At 39.1% G+C, this 18,306-nt stretch overlaps 6 protein-coding genes across 9 annotated transcripts; 2 read left to right on the top strand and 4 right to left on the bottom strand.

Moving 5' to 3' along the window:
- Positions 1-3,958: 3,958 nt before the first annotated feature.
- Positions 3,959-5,779, bottom strand: Pig-b (phosphatidylinositol glycan anchor biosynthesis class B). Its single transcript, XM_076816942.1, has one exon. It carries the CDS (start codon positions 5,430-5,432, stop codon positions 3,966-3,968), a length of 1,467 nt encoding a protein of 488 aa, XP_076673057.1. The 5' UTR covers positions 5,433-5,779; the 3' UTR covers positions 3,959-3,965.
- Positions 5,780-5,934: 155 nt separating this feature from the next.
- Positions 5,935-10,493, top strand: LOC143371604 (E3 SUMO-protein ligase ZBED1). The gene is made up of 4 exons (XM_076816941.1): positions 5,935-7,590; positions 7,817-8,232; positions 8,477-8,631; positions 8,714-10,493. The coding sequence occupies exons 1-4, from the start codon at positions 6,307-6,309 to the stop codon at positions 9,034-9,036; spliced, it is 2,178 nt and encodes a 725-aa protein (XP_076673056.1). The 5' UTR covers positions 5,935-6,306; the 3' UTR covers positions 9,037-10,493.
- Positions 10,494-10,701: 208 nt separating this feature from the next.
- Positions 10,702-12,142, bottom strand: LOC143371609 (transmembrane protein 138). The gene is made up of 4 exons (XM_076816948.1): positions 11,394-12,142; positions 11,240-11,312; positions 10,984-11,158; positions 10,702-10,913 (listed from the first exon to the last, which is right to left on the bottom strand). Exons 1-4 carry the CDS (start codon positions 11,525-11,527, stop codon positions 10,807-10,809), a joined length of 489 nt encoding a protein of 162 aa, XP_076673063.1. The 5' UTR covers positions 11,528-12,142; the 3' UTR covers positions 10,702-10,806.
- Positions 12,143-13,000: 858 nt separating this feature from the next.
- LOC143371606 (XK-related protein 6) lies at positions 13,001-17,619 on the top strand. 2 transcript variants are annotated; one of them, XM_076816945.1, is made up of 6 exons: positions 13,001-13,566; positions 13,624-13,945; positions 14,034-14,189; positions 14,264-14,344; positions 17,250-17,314; positions 17,512-17,619. In XM_076816945.1, exons 1-6 carry the CDS (start codon positions 13,252-13,254, stop codon positions 17,548-17,550), a joined length of 978 nt encoding a protein of 325 aa, XP_076673060.1. In that variant the 5' UTR covers positions 13,001-13,251; the 3' UTR covers positions 17,551-17,619. The 2 variants fall into 2 exon arrangements, with proteins under 2 accessions (XP_076673060.1, XP_076673059.1); XM_076816944.1 differs by lacking the exons at positions 17,250-17,314; positions 17,512-17,619 and having other exon boundaries at positions 13,005-13,566; positions 14,264-16,131.
- On the bottom strand, positions 16,168-17,135 carry Robl (dynein light chain roadblock). 3 transcript variants are annotated; one of them, XR_013086073.1, is made up of 4 exons: positions 16,980-17,135; positions 16,831-16,909; positions 16,491-16,754; positions 16,168-16,429 (listed from the first exon to the last, which is right to left on the bottom strand). XR_013086073.1 is itself a non-coding variant. In XM_076816949.1 (3 exons), the coding sequence occupies exons 1-3, from the start codon at positions 16,980-16,982 to the stop codon at positions 16,543-16,545; spliced, it is 294 nt and encodes a 97-aa protein (XP_076673064.1). In that variant the 5' UTR covers positions 16,983-17,134; the 3' UTR covers positions 16,168-16,542. The 3 variants fall into 3 exon arrangements, 1 of the variants encoding a protein (XP_076673064.1); XR_013086074.1 differs by having other exon boundaries at positions 16,168-16,391; XM_076816949.1 differs by having other exon boundaries at positions 16,168-16,754; positions 16,980-17,134.
- Naxe (NAD(P)HX epimerase) lies at positions 17,340-18,226 on the bottom strand. Its single transcript, XM_076816947.1, has one exon. The coding sequence runs from the start codon at positions 18,224-18,226 to the stop codon at positions 17,435-17,437; it is 792 nt and encodes a 263-aa protein (XP_076673062.1). The 3' UTR covers positions 17,340-17,434.
- Positions 18,227-18,306: the final 80 nt, after the last annotated feature.

Here is an 18,306-nt window from a genome sequence, read left to right as displayed (position 1 = left end):
CTGTTCCACGATGGACCAGGACCGCGAATGGGACGCTATAAGGACACCGATTTCGCGTATACCTGGCCGCGTACACATGCGAGGCCTTCCATGTGTATGCACGCGGCGCGTTGCGTGTCCTTCCTCGTCATCGGGTCAGCCGCGTGGCGATTACGAAATATGTACATGTTTACCGTTTTTATAGGTTCGTCAATCCGCGTCGTTACAATTGTACGACGCCTGTAAACCGGAAGCCGATTAACCTTCGCATGGAATGTCTTTACACCGAAGATCTTGGGACTCGTGCCTTGTACGTCACGTGTACTCTGTTTTTAATAGTTAGCTCGAGGTTCTAGCTGTCAGCTTTGAAATAGGAGATTATCTTTGTTTCTCGTAACCTTAAACGACAGTAGATTCTAATAGAAGATAGAGATAGAGATTGTTTTAAGGCACAGTTAGCGTTGGATTCTAAAGGAGCCGTGAATACGCTGGCGTGTGATCGCACGGCCAGGGCGAAATCCTCGAACAGGTGCGCAAGAGCCGCGCGCGACCAAAGTCTGGGGAGCAAAGTCTGCGTCGATAATGGCAAGGGAAGCCGGTTTACGGATATCGAACTCTGAACCTTTCATAGCTGATCCTGAACAAGCGCGCGAAGCACTTTGTCATAAAAAGCGGAGACCGTTACTACTTAGGGGTAATAGTCAGGCCTATTTTTATGGGACTTAGGGTCGTCGCGTTTCGACACTAGTGTCTCCCGAAGCTCGTAAATGACTTGGATGTAACAAACAGCGGATCGGGCTGACGGTGCAAGGTCGCCCGTTAATATCGGCCACGGAACACGCGTTGCTGTCCCGAGTTCCATTCGTGTTTTGGCTGCCGACGAGTCAACATACAATGGGTCGAGATCCTTGAGACTTTCACGGGCCCCGCGATCGTCGCTTCCGGGTGCCGTGCCCTTCTGGAGAATATATCAGACCTTTCGCCAGCCACATCGGGGGTCTGAGTGTCTACGCATGCCGCGAGTAGGCACGAGGAGCGTGGTATCGTCTGTCGCGTCTGGCATTTATCCGGCGAACCCAACGGAGGCGGAAGAGCACGGAAGAACGACGCGAAAGGGAGAAGTTCCTCGATGTAGAAACACCTGTCGAACACCTCAGAGTCTCGGAGGATCCTAAAGCTAAATACATATCAGCTAAATTTTAAGTGATCGCGACGTAACACTGTTCAATGATATATCCAGGGCCGGATTAAGACCTTTAGAGGCCCTAAACACTTGAAAGATTTCGAGGTCCCCTTATAGGTAGGTGCAGGGTGATTACTTCAACGCAATGTAGATACGATTTCTTAGGTATTTCTGATAATTTGACTAACAAAAGTTACTTAGATCTTAACATTCAGAAAATGTCTAGCGCGTGCTTATTTTGCTTACTGGTTAATCCAGCACTGGATATATAAGCCTAGAATTGATCTGAAACGCAAAAACTGTACGAGAAATTAATGCATGGTTAGAAACGATGTAGGTGCATATTTATCCATGCATTACCGTCGACTTGCTGTATGACTTAACCCACTGACAATGGTCATGCAATTACTCTACTCCCATTAGTCTATTAGAAGCTTAAAGCTGTATTTCTTTTTAAACGATTTTATTCAGCTTCGATCCTCTGTTTGTTTGTATGGTTCAAATCTGGCAACTCTTTAACCCACTTCCAACTATCCAATTGTCTTGAAACTTTGCAGGCGTGCGTAGTTTGGATGACAATACAATATTTAAAAAAAAAAATTAACCCCGAGAACCACTTGAAATTAGGCAGGAGCGGATTTTTTTGTAGGTTTCCGTAATAAACCAAGGAACTTTCCGATATTTTCCCTCATATTGCTAAGTTAAAATAAGTATTTTGCAAATTATAATAAGTATTTTTCCCTTGAGGGAGAGGCCAAATCAGCCACTCGCGTTCTATACGAAAACGACAAAAAACGATTATCGAAAATACACAATTTATCGAGAAATCATCCGTCACGCATGTGCGTATAGTAAAACTAAAACTTTACAGACGTTCGCAGTATACCTATCACCATGGAAATTGTAGTACAAGAAAAGAATTATTTTTTAGTAAATTTTCCATTATAGCGTTTAAGCAAACTGTTAAACTGTACCTATACAGGGATACAAGATATTTGTACAGAAGTCTGAGCTGCGAAATGTAAATTCACAAATATAAAAAAAAACTTTATCTAAAAGGATTTTTAATAAAATCGTTGTTTATTATTTAGAACAGCTACAAATCAGTAGTTTTAGTACTGGAAAAGGGTGCAGTAACTTGTAAGTAGATACCTTGTTCTAAACATGATCTATTATTCGATTCTCAAGAACAAGAACCGTCCGCAGATGCTTCGATATAGCGCCTGTATACCCAATGGACGATCCGTTTCGGATGCTCTTTCACGACGGGAGGAAGGGGAGCGGATTCACCGTTGCGCGGAACTTTCTCTCGGGACGAGAATTATGCTCGTGCCTCTCGTGCACGTAGCCTTCCACGTAACTTTCAAAACCGTCGCGGATCAAGATATTTAACCCTCTGGGCGTGCGGGATTCCTCTACTCTACTACTTTTAACCATAGTCGCTGAACGCCCGTTGCGCGTTTCCCATCCAGAGGGTTAAGTCTTTTGGAAGAGAAGGAAGAGGAGCCCGGTCCCGCTGTATTTACAGGTACCTCCCTATGGCGAGGCCCGATAAACAGAGTTTCACTAATACGAGAGAAAAAAGGAACGCGCGGCAAAGAAGGAAGAGCACCCGTGATAGAGGAAGGGACACGTGAACGAGGAACGCCGAGAGAGAAGAAGACAGGCTTGGTCGCTGACCCGCTCGGAACGTTGACTCCATGTAGTCAGTCCCCTCTTTATATTTTCTTCCATCCCGCTTACACCATCCTTGCCGTACCTTCGATTACAGCCGCCAGTTACCTTACCTTACCTTACTTTACCTTGCGTTACTTTACTACGTCCGCCTTTCTTTAACCGCGATCATCGCGGACCCATCCCCCTACCCGATCCACATGTTCTTTCACGTTTGTCACGTTTTTCCGAGGCGTAGAACGAATCAAAAAAGAAGATAAAGGATTTGGTGATCTATGACGAAGAGTTTAGGTAAAAAGTTCTCAATTCCCTTTAGATTACTTACCATAGGGTTCTTCTATTGTTAAGCGACTTTATTCTCTAATCAAGTGCACGTGCTCTTCGTGTATTACAATTAAACATTCCTGCTATGTAGAAACAATGTAGACAGTGTTGTTATTGATGGTTACGATTTGGTGCAGATGCAGCAGTGCGAAGAAACTGCCGTTAGGAACGCTATCGTCGCTGTATGCTTGCATAGTTTCCGAGATTCGAAGCCCAGTTGGTAACGGTATATGCGAGCTGGTTCCTATAGATAGGTAATTTTTGGCTGCTGAAAATCTGACAAAGATCGTATTCGATCGTGTAATCATCGAAGGCTTTTCGCACCGGCGATGGCCTCGCGAAAACTCGCTTTGTCGCCTTCTCTCTCTCTCTCCCTCACTCTCCGGTTTTTTTCCCTCCACCACCATCACCATCGTTGGTCACCACCTCCTGATCCAGCCCTCCACTCCACAAACCACCCGAACGAGAACTCGGCTCCTCCCGCCGCGTGACTCAATTATTTCTATCATTACGACCGCCCTCTCGGGCTCCGGTCCAACTATTACCATATACGCGTGTCGAGGAACCCACTGCACCGTTTCTCCGTTAACTAAATTACCAAAATGAGTTATAGTCACTCCCAGCGTCCCTTTCGGACGCTATATTTGTCCTGATTGCTGTACTGGTTAACTATAAACTTATCAATTAAAAATTATTTATGTTCCGTATTTTTAGACAATCAGAGCGGACGATGGAAGGAATCCTGGGAAGGTTCGGTGCTCCAAAGACAATGTAATAAAAACACATTTCTATGCAGCAAAAGATTTTATTTATGTTTGTATATTTCAATGTATTTTCCATAATTTGACTGAGGAAAATGCGCGTGAAATGTTTCATATATAAGTTGATAATGCTCTAGGAATTTTCTTATTTTAGGTGTTAAGTCATTAAATGCTATTACATGGCTAGGTATTATGTTTCTGTTATCATAGTTATGGCTGAGCCATTGCATCGGGTCGGCAAAAAATACATCAGCTTCGTCCACATAATTCGCAGAGTTATTGAGATTAGGTTCGCAAGTCAATATTTTTATGGGTACATTGTTGTGTAAATGGCTGTATAAAGGTGTGGCATGACAAGGGGTCAGAAATAATAAGTTAGCTGTATTGTCCGAGTCAGCGAGCTCCTTGCGGAGAATATTCATTGCGTCTAGCGATCCACGCTGGTGCACTGTACAAAAGTAAAGACCAGGCAAGAGATTAGTGACTATTAATAATGCTATAAAGATTTTTCTTCCCGTCTTTGCGAACTTAATGTTCAAACTGAGTCTACAAGAAGTACATATGTATATTAACATTGGCAAAACGGGCAATAGGAACCTAAATTCTTTGTGAGACAGCAGCGAATAGACGCAGAGTGTCCAACCAATCGCTACCAGCATGATCGCTTGACGATGGAAAGAAGCGGGATGCCTCGTTATTTGCCAAACACACGATATAAAGATAGGATAATATAATCCTAAAAGTACTGGTAATCCGCTAAAAAGGTACCACAGTAAATGCTGTGTTCCATACGAATCTCCAACCTTATGTAGTACATTTACACGGAAGAACTCCCAAGGAGAAATGACTAATGTACCGTAACAGTAAGTGTCCAACAGTATGCAACTCAAGCAACAAACAATGCCTACCATGCAGTATCGAGATATTAACATTAACTTATTCCGCGGACTCGTACATAAATGATAGAAGCATAAGGGCAACCATGTAATAGCGGCAGTGGGTCGCATCATGCATAAAAATCCTACGATCCACATGAAGTTTATACTTCTGATATTGCTGTCCCGCCATGGAAACATTGACAGCGCTATCATGGTACACGCCGTTTCTATGGTATTGATTAGCGTGCGTGTGGCGCAATAGTACCAGTACCAATTTACGCACAAGCTGTACAGTGTCCATTTGTTTTTAGACCACTCGTAGAGTCTAAACTCTCCATAAGCACTGATAAACGCTTGAAGTAATCGAGGCAACGTCGTCAAGGCTGTTACATAATCTAAAGACAGCAATGCCAGTAGTTGATAGACAATGGATATCAGGAATGGATAGACATAGCTGCGAATCTTTGCGATCCACTCCCACGTCAGATATCCATATCCGAATGCTAAGCGATGAGCCACTTCTAATGACTGCCAGTACTCGTCCGGTACGTGGGCAGTTTGTACAAGAATGACAGAGATTAACCTCCACAATATTAGCAAAGATAACGTTTTATTTCTTTTAGATAAATGCATCTCCTACGTCTGGGAGTATCGCATTAAAACTCGGCACCCTTCTAGGGAGTATCAAGAATACGTTCCTCGGCAAACTTGCGTGAAATAGATTGTTTCCAAGTAACAGTTCCCTCTGATACCTCTTTGTTTCTCTGCAAATTACTACTTCATATTCATTTGTCTTTTCTGCCATGAGAATTCACGCTCTTTTGGCTAACAGTTACGGAGATAATTGGAGAGTATCTATATAACGTTCAATCTAAAGGCGCATTATCATTCTTTAGGTTAGACACATCCAATGTATCTTTGTAAGTAATAATTCAAATTATTGCGTATACATATCGATACGTTAAATAGTATTATAGAATAGCTTTCATTTTCCTTTTTACAAAGGTATTTTGCATGCTCTATTTGAAGAATGAGATGTGGAGTAGTTTCGAGTAATCGATGCAGATGGAGCTACATGGAAACCGCACCATTTTGTGGGATCGATTAGTTGAGAGGTCTACGTAGCGATATTCCTTTGAACAAGAGAACCGAAGTCGATAGCATCGTTACGAGAGGTGGTCGATAACCGATCGTGCATCGTTCTTTTCGAAACGAGAAATTGAAGTTCGATATCTGTGAAATAATTCGTCAAACGCCGCTTTGAGATATCGTACTCTTCGCGGGCAAATTCGTTATCCCCTTTTAACCCACCAGCCGGGTAAGTGCCCCTAAAACGGGCCATGCATCGTTGTAAACAGCGGTATTTTAAATTATGCAACGAAAATCCACCATTTTGATGAGAAACAAACGCTGCGAGGTGGTAGAAATACGAGAAACACCGTACATCCGTGTATTTAGTACCTGATAGATAAGACGCGCCGGCACTTATGTATTTTCATTCGCAATCATGGAAAGTAAATCGATAACATTACCTAACAACGGCAAGACCGCCGCCGCAGATGAATCCAAAAGCGAGATGCAAATGGTGCTCGCTAAAATGATGGAAGAGAAGCACACATACACCTACAAAAAGCTGGTGGTGCCCATGTCCATGAGAAGTATTTACTGGAAATTCTTTGGCTTCCCAGCCACGGACGATGGTGACATTCTCACCAAAGTGAAGATCGTTTGCATACTGTGCAAAACTCAGATCGCGTACAATCGCAATACCAGCAACTTGCGCATGCACTTGCAAAACAAGCACGCGCAAGAGCTGTTGGAACTCGAGTCCACTAATCCTCCACGTAGGCAGATGCTCTCCCAGGAAACAAAAGAGCGAAGGGCCCAGAAGAGACTCTTGAAAGCTGGTTTATCACCGGCGCAGCATATTTACACTACAAACGCGGATGGCACCGTTCAAATAGACGGGGACATTCAGTTCGTAACAGACCCAAATATAAATCTGTCTAACATCGAGGATGATATTACCATAGGTCAGCCTTTACGTGTTATGATTAAGAGCAGCTCCAATATCGCGAACAATAGTCAGAACGTGGCCTTCCTCATGCCAGAAGATAATCCTATTAATCAGACGAGTATCGATGGGAAGACTGTGTCAGACGCTATAGCTGAATTTATTATAATGGACTTGCAGCTGCCAGAGGTAGTCGAAGGCCGAGGGTTTCAGAGGCTAGTCGCGACGTTGCGATCTCCTTGCGAGATTCCTAGTAAAAATAAATTAGAAGAGGAGATAATACCAAAGATTTATGATACCTTTCGTGAATCAGTGGCGACCACTCTATCTTGCATTACAAGCGAAGTAGGTTTGACCATCGAGGAGTGGAGATCCAATTCTGACGAACATTTTGTCACTATTTCCGTGTATTACCAGAACTCTGGTGAGCCGGTTTTAGAATGCAAAGTATTAAACACGATTCATGTACCTCTGGATTGGGAAGAGGCTCAGTGGGGTAATACCATAGATTCGTTGTTACTCGATTGGGACTTGAAAATAGATAGGGTAACGGCGGTAGTAGTAGCCACGTCCAGAGCGGAATTATTAGCTGCTTTGACCAATCGAGGATTAACGTTGGTTCCTTGTTTACTTTATACGCTGCAAGTGTGCGCCCAGGCTTGTTTCGAGAATCCAGAGGTTGCTAGTATATTATCCAAATGTAGAGCAGCTATTGGAGCTATCATAAGTCATCCAGCTGCGTCTGCAGCTTTAGCTATGCAAGAACAATTGTTGGAGGTAAATCTATTAAGGGGGAACAACACCTTGAAGCCCGCAAAAAAGTGCAATGTTTTTGAATTTTTTGCTAGATATGGGGTTTAAATGACTTTCCTACGAAGTATGGATATCTAACAAAAAATTTTAAAAAATTGCACTTTTTTCCAGGCTTCAAGATGTTGTTCCCCCTTAATCGAAGTATCCTGTTAATTCGTCGCATCGTTGCTAATCTTATTTGATATTATAGCTGGAGGAGAATACCATGCTAATGGACTATCCTGCTGTGTGGACATCGACGTATAACATGCTCGAACAGATGGTCCTCCGTCGTAATATTGTAACATCCATCTTAGAAAGCATGGAAGGTGTCGATCACGAAGTAGTCGATTTAACTAACGATCAGTGGAAGGTCGTAGAGGATCTCGTCAACGTTCTCGAACCATTTAAAGTTACTATTATGACGCTTAGCGAGGAGAAAATGCCTTTAATATCTCTATTGAAGCCATTGCTGTGGCAACTTGTATCTTCTCATCTGAAAGTAAAAGAGACCGATAGCGAAACAGCAAGAACTTTTAAGGAATCCTTGTCTGATATGCTCTGCGATAGGTATGCAGACTACAATGTCACGCTTTTACTCCAAATCGCAACTACTCTAGATCCGAGGTAATTATAAGATTTTTATTCAAATTAATCTACATCAGGGTTGACTAACTGGTGACTCGCGAGCCACCGGGGGCTCCTTCGCTTTACTGCTACGCTGAACGGCCCTCGCTGATAGCTATGGAGGGAGGAGGGGGGCCATTCAGCGTAGCAGCAAGGCGGAGGTGCCCCCGGTGACCCGCGAGCCACCAATTAGTCAACCCTGATCCATGTTATGAATGTAACTAACACTGTGTTTCCTTTTTAGGTTTAAACAATTACCATACGCTACCGAAGAAGATAAGAATTTAGTCGCAACTCCTATAAAAGAGATGTTGACAAAGTTAATACACGAAGAATCTGGAGATAATACGAATGTTAAAATCGAAGAAGAACCCCCGAATAAAAAGAGTCGTGTGTCAGGTATGGGGGATATATAATTCACCTAAAAATGTGTGATTCTTATGATTTCATTGAAACTCAGTTATGCTCGAATTGTACATAGGTATGGAACTTTTACTCGGGGGTTTATGTTCAACCAAAACTGGGATGCCCGCAGAAGAGAAGGCCGATCTTGAGCTTGTACAATACCACTCAGAATCCACCGCACCACTCGATTACTGTCCTCTTCAGTGGTGGGCAAAAATCTCTGCGAAGTGTCCGAACTTAGGGAAACTGGCGTGTAGGTATAATTGCGTGCCCGCGTGTTGCGCACCACCATCTAGAATTCCAGCGGAGGTACAAGTTTTGTACGACACGAGGCGAGCTGCCTTGCCTCCTCACTTGATAGATAAGCTACTCTTCCTTCATGGTAACCATACTGTTTGAGAAGAGAATTAAATTCCAGTGAAACGATAGAAAGGTACTACGTTCTGGTACGTGAAACAATTTTAATAATCTTCTTTCGTGACTAAGGTTCAAGATATGACCTAAGCGGACACGCGACAATGAATCCAATCAGTCACTGACTTGAAATAATCTTTTTAATAAGATATTACATCGAAGCACTTTCATTTCGAGTAGGTATAATTTATTTTCTGAATATTTCAATCATTCGTTCTTCAGGCGAAGTTGTTTGGTGGTTGAGTTTAAGAAATATATTAAAACATTTGTTAAATGTTTAGTTTTCATCAAAGTTTCGTGTAATTTTAATTTCGCAATCGTAACAAAATAGTAATTGGTAATCTAAAAATCTCTAAAGAGGTATGCACGTGTAAAATTTGTCTCGTTTTATTATTCATTTAAGTGTATGATAATATAATATTGTTAGTTTTAAAAGAATTGCAATATCAAAGCTACTGTACAGAAATTTAAGAGGAAGGGGCGAAAGATACGAGGATAGTTAATAAATGACAAAATGTTCTGTATAGAAAGTGAGAGGAATAATAGTTTTCCACTTCTAATTCATATAATGTATAAGAACATATAAACATTTTTAGACTTACTATTATAAAATATTGAGAACGAAAATGCAACGCGATAAGTTAGAAGTTTCGTGATCGACACCTTCCATGCTTTCTAAAATGGATGTTACAATATTGCGGCGGTGGATCATCTGTTCCAGCATGTTATACATATGTCCATGTTCATGCAGCTGGATAATCCATTAGTATTCTACTTTCCTCCAGCTATAATACGATTAAAAATGCTGCGCCTTTTACTTGTTTCTTTGCACTGTTTCGCAAATAAATTTTATTCACTAAAGTTTGCTTATTATTAAAATCAAAGTCATTGAGTAATAATTTAACACACAAACGCGCTATGCGAAATTTACTTGGCTGCTTTAAAAAAAAAAGTTAAATCGATGGCATCAAGAGCATCGTGCCTGGGTTATAGTAATTCTTTTTTAGCAGTCCCTTTTTATTAATTATTATGATTACATCCATAATGACGAGTCGAAGAAATATGAATTCGATGGAATATTTCCAATTTCTATGTTTGCGTTACTACACTTTGAAGTGTATTCTTGTAATATTAACTATCATTTGAAATTACTAAGAAGTACAAACTTAGCATTTTACATCACGAATGATAGAAATTGTATCACAAATAACAGCTGTATCACACCGGAGTTGAACCTCTCCATTTATCTGTCTAATGATTTATAGTTTACTGCTTGAATGTAATGCAACGCTGTACATAATACCGAGTTACGTATGCACATGTTTCATATTGATTTAAATATGATACCCATATTTATAAAGATTGTACAAAGTTTTACACTTTATTTTTGTAAAATACCAACACAATTGTAAAAAGTACAATAATAATTTTTATACTGTGTATATAAACATGAATTATTCTTCAAATGCATTGAGAAGTTTAGTGCTATTCTCCACTGTACATACTTGATCAAGCTTGTGTAAAAAAGAATGTGGGGTGCAACAATTAGGTATGAACGTTGCTTAAATTTTCTACTTCGAATCCAATTGTACAATTACCACAAAGCAACAGCAAATGATTAGTACGAAAAGAGAAGAAAAAAAACTGGCGAACACCATGTTCTTTCGTTATATTATAGTTTTATTTCTCCTTATAACTTAATTCTATGCTCTTACAATTTTTTGAATATTACGGAACGTAATTATAAAATGCTATTTACGGAAGACTGAACTGATTTTGCATCCATGTCGAGCTTTCGTAGAACCTTGGATCTGCAATTCTCAGAGATGCTCTCTTATAGAAATAGTAATACAAAACTGCAACTACAACAGAACTAAATATGAAAAGATGTCTTGAAAATGCAATACACGTAAATGTTTCTTATTTCGTTACCTCCTCTGTGCAACGAGTGTAGAACATAAAAATCTTTAGTCCAATAATATTCGAGTGGCGATGACCAGTGCATTTTAATATCCCATGTATGTAGAGTAATGCTTAATATCATATATGTAATACATAATATTAACGTGATACGAAATTTTGTGTACAATAATTGTATTAATCCTACCTGCATAAAAGAATCATACAATTGCTATATAATTTTACACGATCGAAATCAGACTTTCATCGTTATTGTTCGTGCGATTACCTGGAAGATATAAGTGGAAAAGAAATTAACCAGAAGGACCGTGAGAGTCATAATGAGACAAACATCTTGAATCCTTAAAAGGAAAAATTAAACCACCGTTTGAATATAAATCAGCGTTATCAAAATTAAAATACATAAATAGGATTCTACGTACACATAGAGAGTCAGTAAATTTATTGGATTCTGTCGAGAAAAAGCAGCGAACGAATTTACGAATACATCAAACAGCAGTATTAAGTACTGCACGATTACAGTCGTCAGGTACTTCTTTGTATTTAATGTACTCATTTATCGTGGAGAGATAATTTATTGACAAATTGTAATCCATAGATTCACGATTTCGTGGTGTTACTCTATCGTTATACCCTAAACGTTGCCACGGCAACCTTAACGCATACATACATGGGTTCGTAATTAACATAATTCTCGAGAAAGATAATTATTATTCTGTTTGTTGAAAGTAACTATCTCAACACAGTGATTTTTTTAGCATAATGTACATGAATTTTCATTAACTACTTAAACAATAATAATATTATTACGTTTATAACCCCCACGCAAAAAGGAGGGGTGTTAAGTTTGAATGATTCGATTTTGATGCGATTTTTTTTTGTTTTAAGGTGTCTATTTCCGGGAAAGTTAATAACCATGTTTGGTCAAAATCGGTTTAATAGTTTCCAAGGTCTTCAACTATCTTCATAATTTCTGAAAGGATCTCAGCTATGGTTGTTGTTGTTGTTGTACCTCGAATTTGAACTTAAACGTACGTTGAGTAACTTTAGGTTTAAGTATGGTGCCGCTCCCACACCCACAATCTTAAGAGTCTAATGACGATCAGGAAGAGTATAGGATAGAGAAGAATCTCGGGTTTAGGTGCAAATAATTAGGTGTAGTGAAAAGCGACCTGGAACCAAATGCTTTTTATTTCCTTTCGGTTCAGCTCCGATGATAATTTTGTTTCGGTTAATATCGTTCCTGCTGAAAAATATTTCGTTTTCATTGGAACGAAAAACAAATTTTGTTTTATCAAGATCGCATATTGCGATGTCTTGTAAGCTTTTTATGCGGCTCAAAGCCACATAGGCTTCACCTTCGTTAAATATACTTTTGCCCAGATATGTAACTGCTTTCTCAATAGTAGTGCCATTGTTCTTTCTATATTGCCGGACCTTCTAAGTCCCTGGTAAATAATTTTTTGAGGTTCTACAGCAACCCAACCGTTTTCATCTTTAAAACTCCATCCTAGCGATACATCATCGAATTCAATATATACTGCATTGGGCAGTTCCTCTTCCTCATTCCAAATGAATCCCCTAACAACTCCCATGCTCCCACTTACTAACCCTTCTCTAAATTCTATGTTCCTGCGTAACATTACTCTCGCACCCATGGCAAGTTTAATTGAAGTTAGCAGTCCTCCCGTGAGGTTCTGATCTTTTGGAATACAATCAGGATGGGGCCTCTGACCCATATTTGCAGGCTCCATAGATATATCTCGAGCATTTAAAATGTAAACTCTGACGTTTGCAGACATATTTGTGACCATATTTATGTATGCGAGTTTTTTTTGTACGATTTCTTTAAGTATAAAGGCACGGTAATACGGACAGGGCTGAGGGCTAGGTAATTGGGACATCTACCCTATTCCGAAAATAAAACGTCAAGTTTTGGCGGGAATTGAATTTCAAAACTGACAGTTCAGAAAGTGTTGTTAGTTCGTTCGAAATTGTACCTATAGTGTATTGAATGCATGTGAATTGTGTAATGATGTGAATCAACAGACAATAAGTTATGCATCATTTAACTGTCAAAGTAGTATATGAAACTGGTTCTATATAACAGTGCAATTGTATAAGCGCGTCGACGGAGCTGCAAATGGTCACTGAAGCATGAAAGTAATCAGTATGATAAATATTTTTAGCCAGGGGAAGTAAGGAAACTGAATGTCCATATGGAGGTTATAATTGACAAGAATATTTTAGACAATGTGTGAATAGGAACCATTTTTAACCATGACAAAAATGGAAATTCGAAATAATAAACATCTTCATACGCGGCAAATTATTGGTATTTTTCCTGTATTAGAATTGGATAGCGACGATGTAGATATTCCTCTGAGGAATCCAAGTATATCTTACTTGGATATCTTCTTCCTCGTGTCCTCGATCTTCATGCATATCATCGACATGGGGATCGACATAAATCTGGCCGTAAGATATCTATTAGCAAACAAAATCACATATTTCGCTTGGACCGCCACATTTATTTTTCTACCTTCGTTTATAAACGTTATAATCAGCCGAAGAATGCAACATCAAGATGACAAGGTAAAAAAGTCATGAAATTTACAGGTCTTTATCCTCATTGGCTTCTTTCTGTTGCAGGCCAGTACACCATTGAATCCGTCTGAATCTAAATGTGTACATTCCATGTTAACGAAGAAGCTATACTGTATCATAATCATTATGTTCCAATTGGCACCAGTACTACGCTATTATCAAACATTAAAATACGCTCTTAAAGCTTATAGGTTTCAGAAACTAGGCAATCGTAATGCTCAGAGACGTTATTACCTGAAGATGCTCAAGGAAGATCAAGATGTGGCATTGCTAAGAGTGTTCGAATGCTTTCTCGAAGCAGCTCCGCAACAGATTTTACAGTTAACTATATTATTGAAGCACTACCACAGTAATATTAATTTCGAATGTACATATGTTTTCATACGACTGTTAAACCGACGTTGAAACGTTAACAGGCTCGCAGGAGTAAATCTTTCTATTTGTATTCGTTGTAGTCATTCATCAAGTAGCTAGTATTCTTAGCTCGCTCGGAAGCATGGGATGGGCTATGGCCAGCTACCATCGTAGCATTAGATTAGTTCAACAGGACAAGCCGAACATTGGGATTACAGGAACAGTCGTTCAATTTCTGTGGCATTTTTGTACAACAGGTATGTTGTAAATTGCTGCTATATATAAAAAAAAATAACAAATAATTAAAAGCCTACAGCTATAAAATTTTCAGTTTCAAGGATATTTTCCCTAAGCGTTGTCGCGAGCGTCTGGCCGATATATACCGCCATTGGCTGTGTTTGTCACTGGATAGGTATGACTACTTGGATCATTATTGATTCTCAGGGTATATTAGAATTCTGTAGGAATTACAACTATGCTCCGCATTGTCCTCCGAAGCTCAAAGAACGCATTTACTCTGTACTATTCTCTGTAGTAATCGGCGTAGTTCATGTGTTTATATACCTGAACGCTGTAGACGGTAGTACATTCTTCAAGCACGTGTTCTTTTACATAGTGTGCTTCCTCGAAAATATAACAGCATGTGCATTTTGGATACATACTTCGTCAGACGAAGTTAAAGCTGCTTGGTATTTCAATGTCCTAATTGTACTTTGTATCGTACCCTTTCTGTTAGGCATAACCAGTATGATTGTTTATTACACTGTTTTTCATCCTTCAAAGCACCAAAGTTCTGTACATACTTGACTCGAGAGTGCCATACCGCCGGTCCATCTAGTAACACGCTTCGCGTTTATTCGCAGGTCGTTAAACAAAATACGGTGAATTTTTATATTTATTATTCATAGATTGTACAAATATTTAATTGCGAACAGCAGTTGTATATATATAATTAATGTATATCCATCTTCATTATGTTTTTGACGTTGCTTCCGTTCTTAAAACTTGTACCAAGTACAAGATTTAAGAAGTATTCTTTGTAAGTAACACTTATACTTTAGTTATACTTTTTGCGTTTAATATTAAGAAATCAGATACTACTTTATGAACTGATTCTGAGCTTAATTTCAAGTAAGGAAAGTGACTAAAGGCTGATTCAGATACGACCAGTAATTTAGTCGAGTAGCGAGTAATTTAGTAATTTACCGTGTGTGGACACTAAAATTTAGTCGAGTAGTTTAGTAAAAGAATGGTAAATTACTAAATCACTCGCTCCTCGATTAAATTACTGGACGTGTTTGAATCAGCCATTATATTATATACATTCATATTAGGGCTGTTCGAGTACTCGAATATTCGAGTAGCTTGAAATTCGGACCGAGCGGGCCGAAAGAACCGAGCAGTCCGGATATGTCGAATAGTTTGAAGTTTGAATGTTTCGAATATTTTAGAATACACATATTTATCTACTGGATAATGGTGCGTAATAATGTGAGTAATTAACATGTAAATTGCAAATGGAAATATTCTCTAACTATTAAAATTAATTTTTCGCGTAGTGGAAATGGAGGAGGGGGGATGGAATGGGCATTCCGTAAAAGTATGAAGTTTAGGAGGTCACCGCCATTGGAGAACAGGATGAACGGCATAGAGAAGCTGCTGTGGAGGATTAGGGAGGAAATGAATAAAGGGCTGGTGAAAGTCAGTAAGGAAGGGGAAGAAATTATGAAGGAGATGGAGAGAAATATGGTTAAGGATCTTAACCACTATTAGACATACCCGGACTGCTCGGTTCTTTCAAGCCGCTCGCTTTTTTCGTCTACTCGGCTCGGTTAGGTTCTTCAAGCCGAGTCAGACTCTGCTCGCTTTTTCCGAGTACTCGAACAGCTCATATATATATGGCTATAATTTAATAAATTAAGCTAATGCAATACTGCCATACTTAAGGCTGAAAAATTATCTGACTAGATTATGCTATTTACAGTATATGATTTATATAAATAATTTATATTATGCTCTCTGAATAATTTTATATATACTCATACAAAAGAATTATTTACCATAGATTAATATAAGCACTTAGAAATCATAGGAATGCAAAGATCTATAGATGAAAAGAAATTGCAATGATTGTAGCTGGTTGCTACGAACTTTGTACGATTTATATACTTTTATATAATAAATACATCTTACAAATAATATTGGAACCATTTTAAAAACAGACATCGAGATCCGTCGCGCTTTGTTGCAACTAAAATTTATTTAAAAATCACATTACGTAGTATGAATTATGTAACGCACAAACTCAAACTTCATTATTTATATTAAATTAAAACGCTTAATTCACAAGACTTGAATAATCAAAGCTTCCAACCAACAGTGAATGATAACCCATTTTCATGACTTTATAGCACAGCTTGCGTGTTCCTCTTTACTTGGTCACAATTGCAAATCACGTCCTCTAAGCACGTTTAAGAAACAGAAATAAACGCTTCTTCTGCAATATTTATATAGAGCGGTCAGATTTAAAATGGAATGTACTGCATAAAATAATTTACCAACAAATAATAAAGCATATATTTCCATATATGTCGCTTCTTTCTCCGGGGATCAATCAACTGGATTCTGTATTACTATAAGTATAAACTCTTTATCTGGGGCAACCATAATTTCGTGTTTCTTGCTACGAATACGTAGGAAAGTCAGATCATTCGTGGGATCCAGATCCCGTACCACGGACCGTGCCTTGTCTGACAACTGACTTATCAAGCCAGCATATTGGACCGTAGTACTGTTGTCCAAAGTAGACTTGATAGGAATACCTATGTACATCAGAATTTCATTAAACCCCGCGCGACAGTGTCGTCAATGAGTAATCTGTATAAAAATACTGTGCACCTTCTGCATTTACTACAATCGTCCCGACTACTCCCTTATGCGACTGAATACGTTTCATAGTTTCTTCCACTTCTTGTGCCTTAAAAAGAATTGTGTGAATGAAAAGTGATCTACAAAACGGGCATACATACAGTTTATTACAAACATACCATCTTTCAAAGTTCTTCTACTTTCCGTTAGATACAGTGTAATGATTATTTATAATGAATCCGATGATAACAAAACGTCACTTCGATCCTGCCGCCTACTAATTATTCATATATTTTATAAATAACCCTGAAGGTAGGGCACGAATACGTGTTGTTAGTAGTTGTTAGGTTTCAAACGCCACCTGGATATGGCAACGTGATACTGTGGCGGTAAATTCAAATTCTACGACTAAATCATTCGCATACAAACTGTGAACTTAATTGTTGCAGCGCAAGGCTTCACTTTATCAGAAATTGCATCTGCAGAATATCTCTGGAAGGAATCAGCTGTACAGGTACATAAAATGTATTCTGTTTAAATATTTGCAGAACCTTTATTACTAAGAATACATCTTTGAATAAAAATTGTAAAAATATTGTGTACCAAAGAACTTCTATGGTAAATGCATGAGGATTTAATGCAAAGGAACAATTAAGTCAGTTCCTGGATATTCAGGCAGACTGAGCTTATATTCCGTCTCCAACTTTTTAGGCACAAATCGGCCGCCCAAGTAGTGATACTTTCCCTTGAATTTCTCAGCGCACATTTTGGGAGCGGTCAACGACACCAGCATCTCTGGCTTTATGCCACCATTCGCGGCTGGTCCCTTCTCGACGTCCCAACCCGATGGTATGTCTACGCTGCAAATAGGAATAGTTGCGTTTTCTAGTAGACAGATAACAGGAATGAATATTTCCCTCACAGGTGGCTTAAAACTAAATCCAAATACAGCGTCTACTATGAGGCCGAACTGTTTCAAACGCTTCGAAGCAAAGTCTTTCAGCTCGGCTTCTAACAAGGGGATATCGTTTTCGATACATTGATGTAGCAGATTCTCGTACAAAGTATTGCTTGTCCTTTTCGGGTAGTAGATTTCAGGAGAGTATCCGAACTGTTTCAAATGTCTAGCACAGACAAGTCCATCGCCACCATTATTTCCTGGACCGCAGCAGACTAGGATTTTCTGCGCGCATTGCTTTACGGACGTATATTCACGAGCGATGGCGAAGGCACAACTCTGACCAGCGAGCTCCATTAACTGATCCACACTGAATTTGTAGCTTTCGAATAAATTTTTATCTATGTTAATGCTCTCCTGTTGGTTCAGGTATCTCACCATGGTGGTATACGATATTCTTCCAGATGGGGAACTAAATTTGCCGCTAGATAAAATGGGTTTTATATAACTCTTGATACGTGCAATCATATGGTGAGTTTAATAAGTAGAAACACAATGATGAATGATGGTATAACCTATACTTTATTTTGCTTCTTCACTCGATTAAA

The sequence above is a fragment of the Andrena cerasifolii genome, chromosome 7 (assembly GCF_050908995.1).
Source record: "Andrena cerasifolii isolate SP2316 chromosome 7, iyAndCera1_principal, whole genome shotgun sequence".
Classification (NCBI taxonomy): Eukaryota; Metazoa; Arthropoda; class Insecta; order Hymenoptera; family Andrenidae; genus Andrena; species Andrena cerasifolii.
This window is presented reverse-complemented; position numbering and strand designations above follow the sequence as displayed.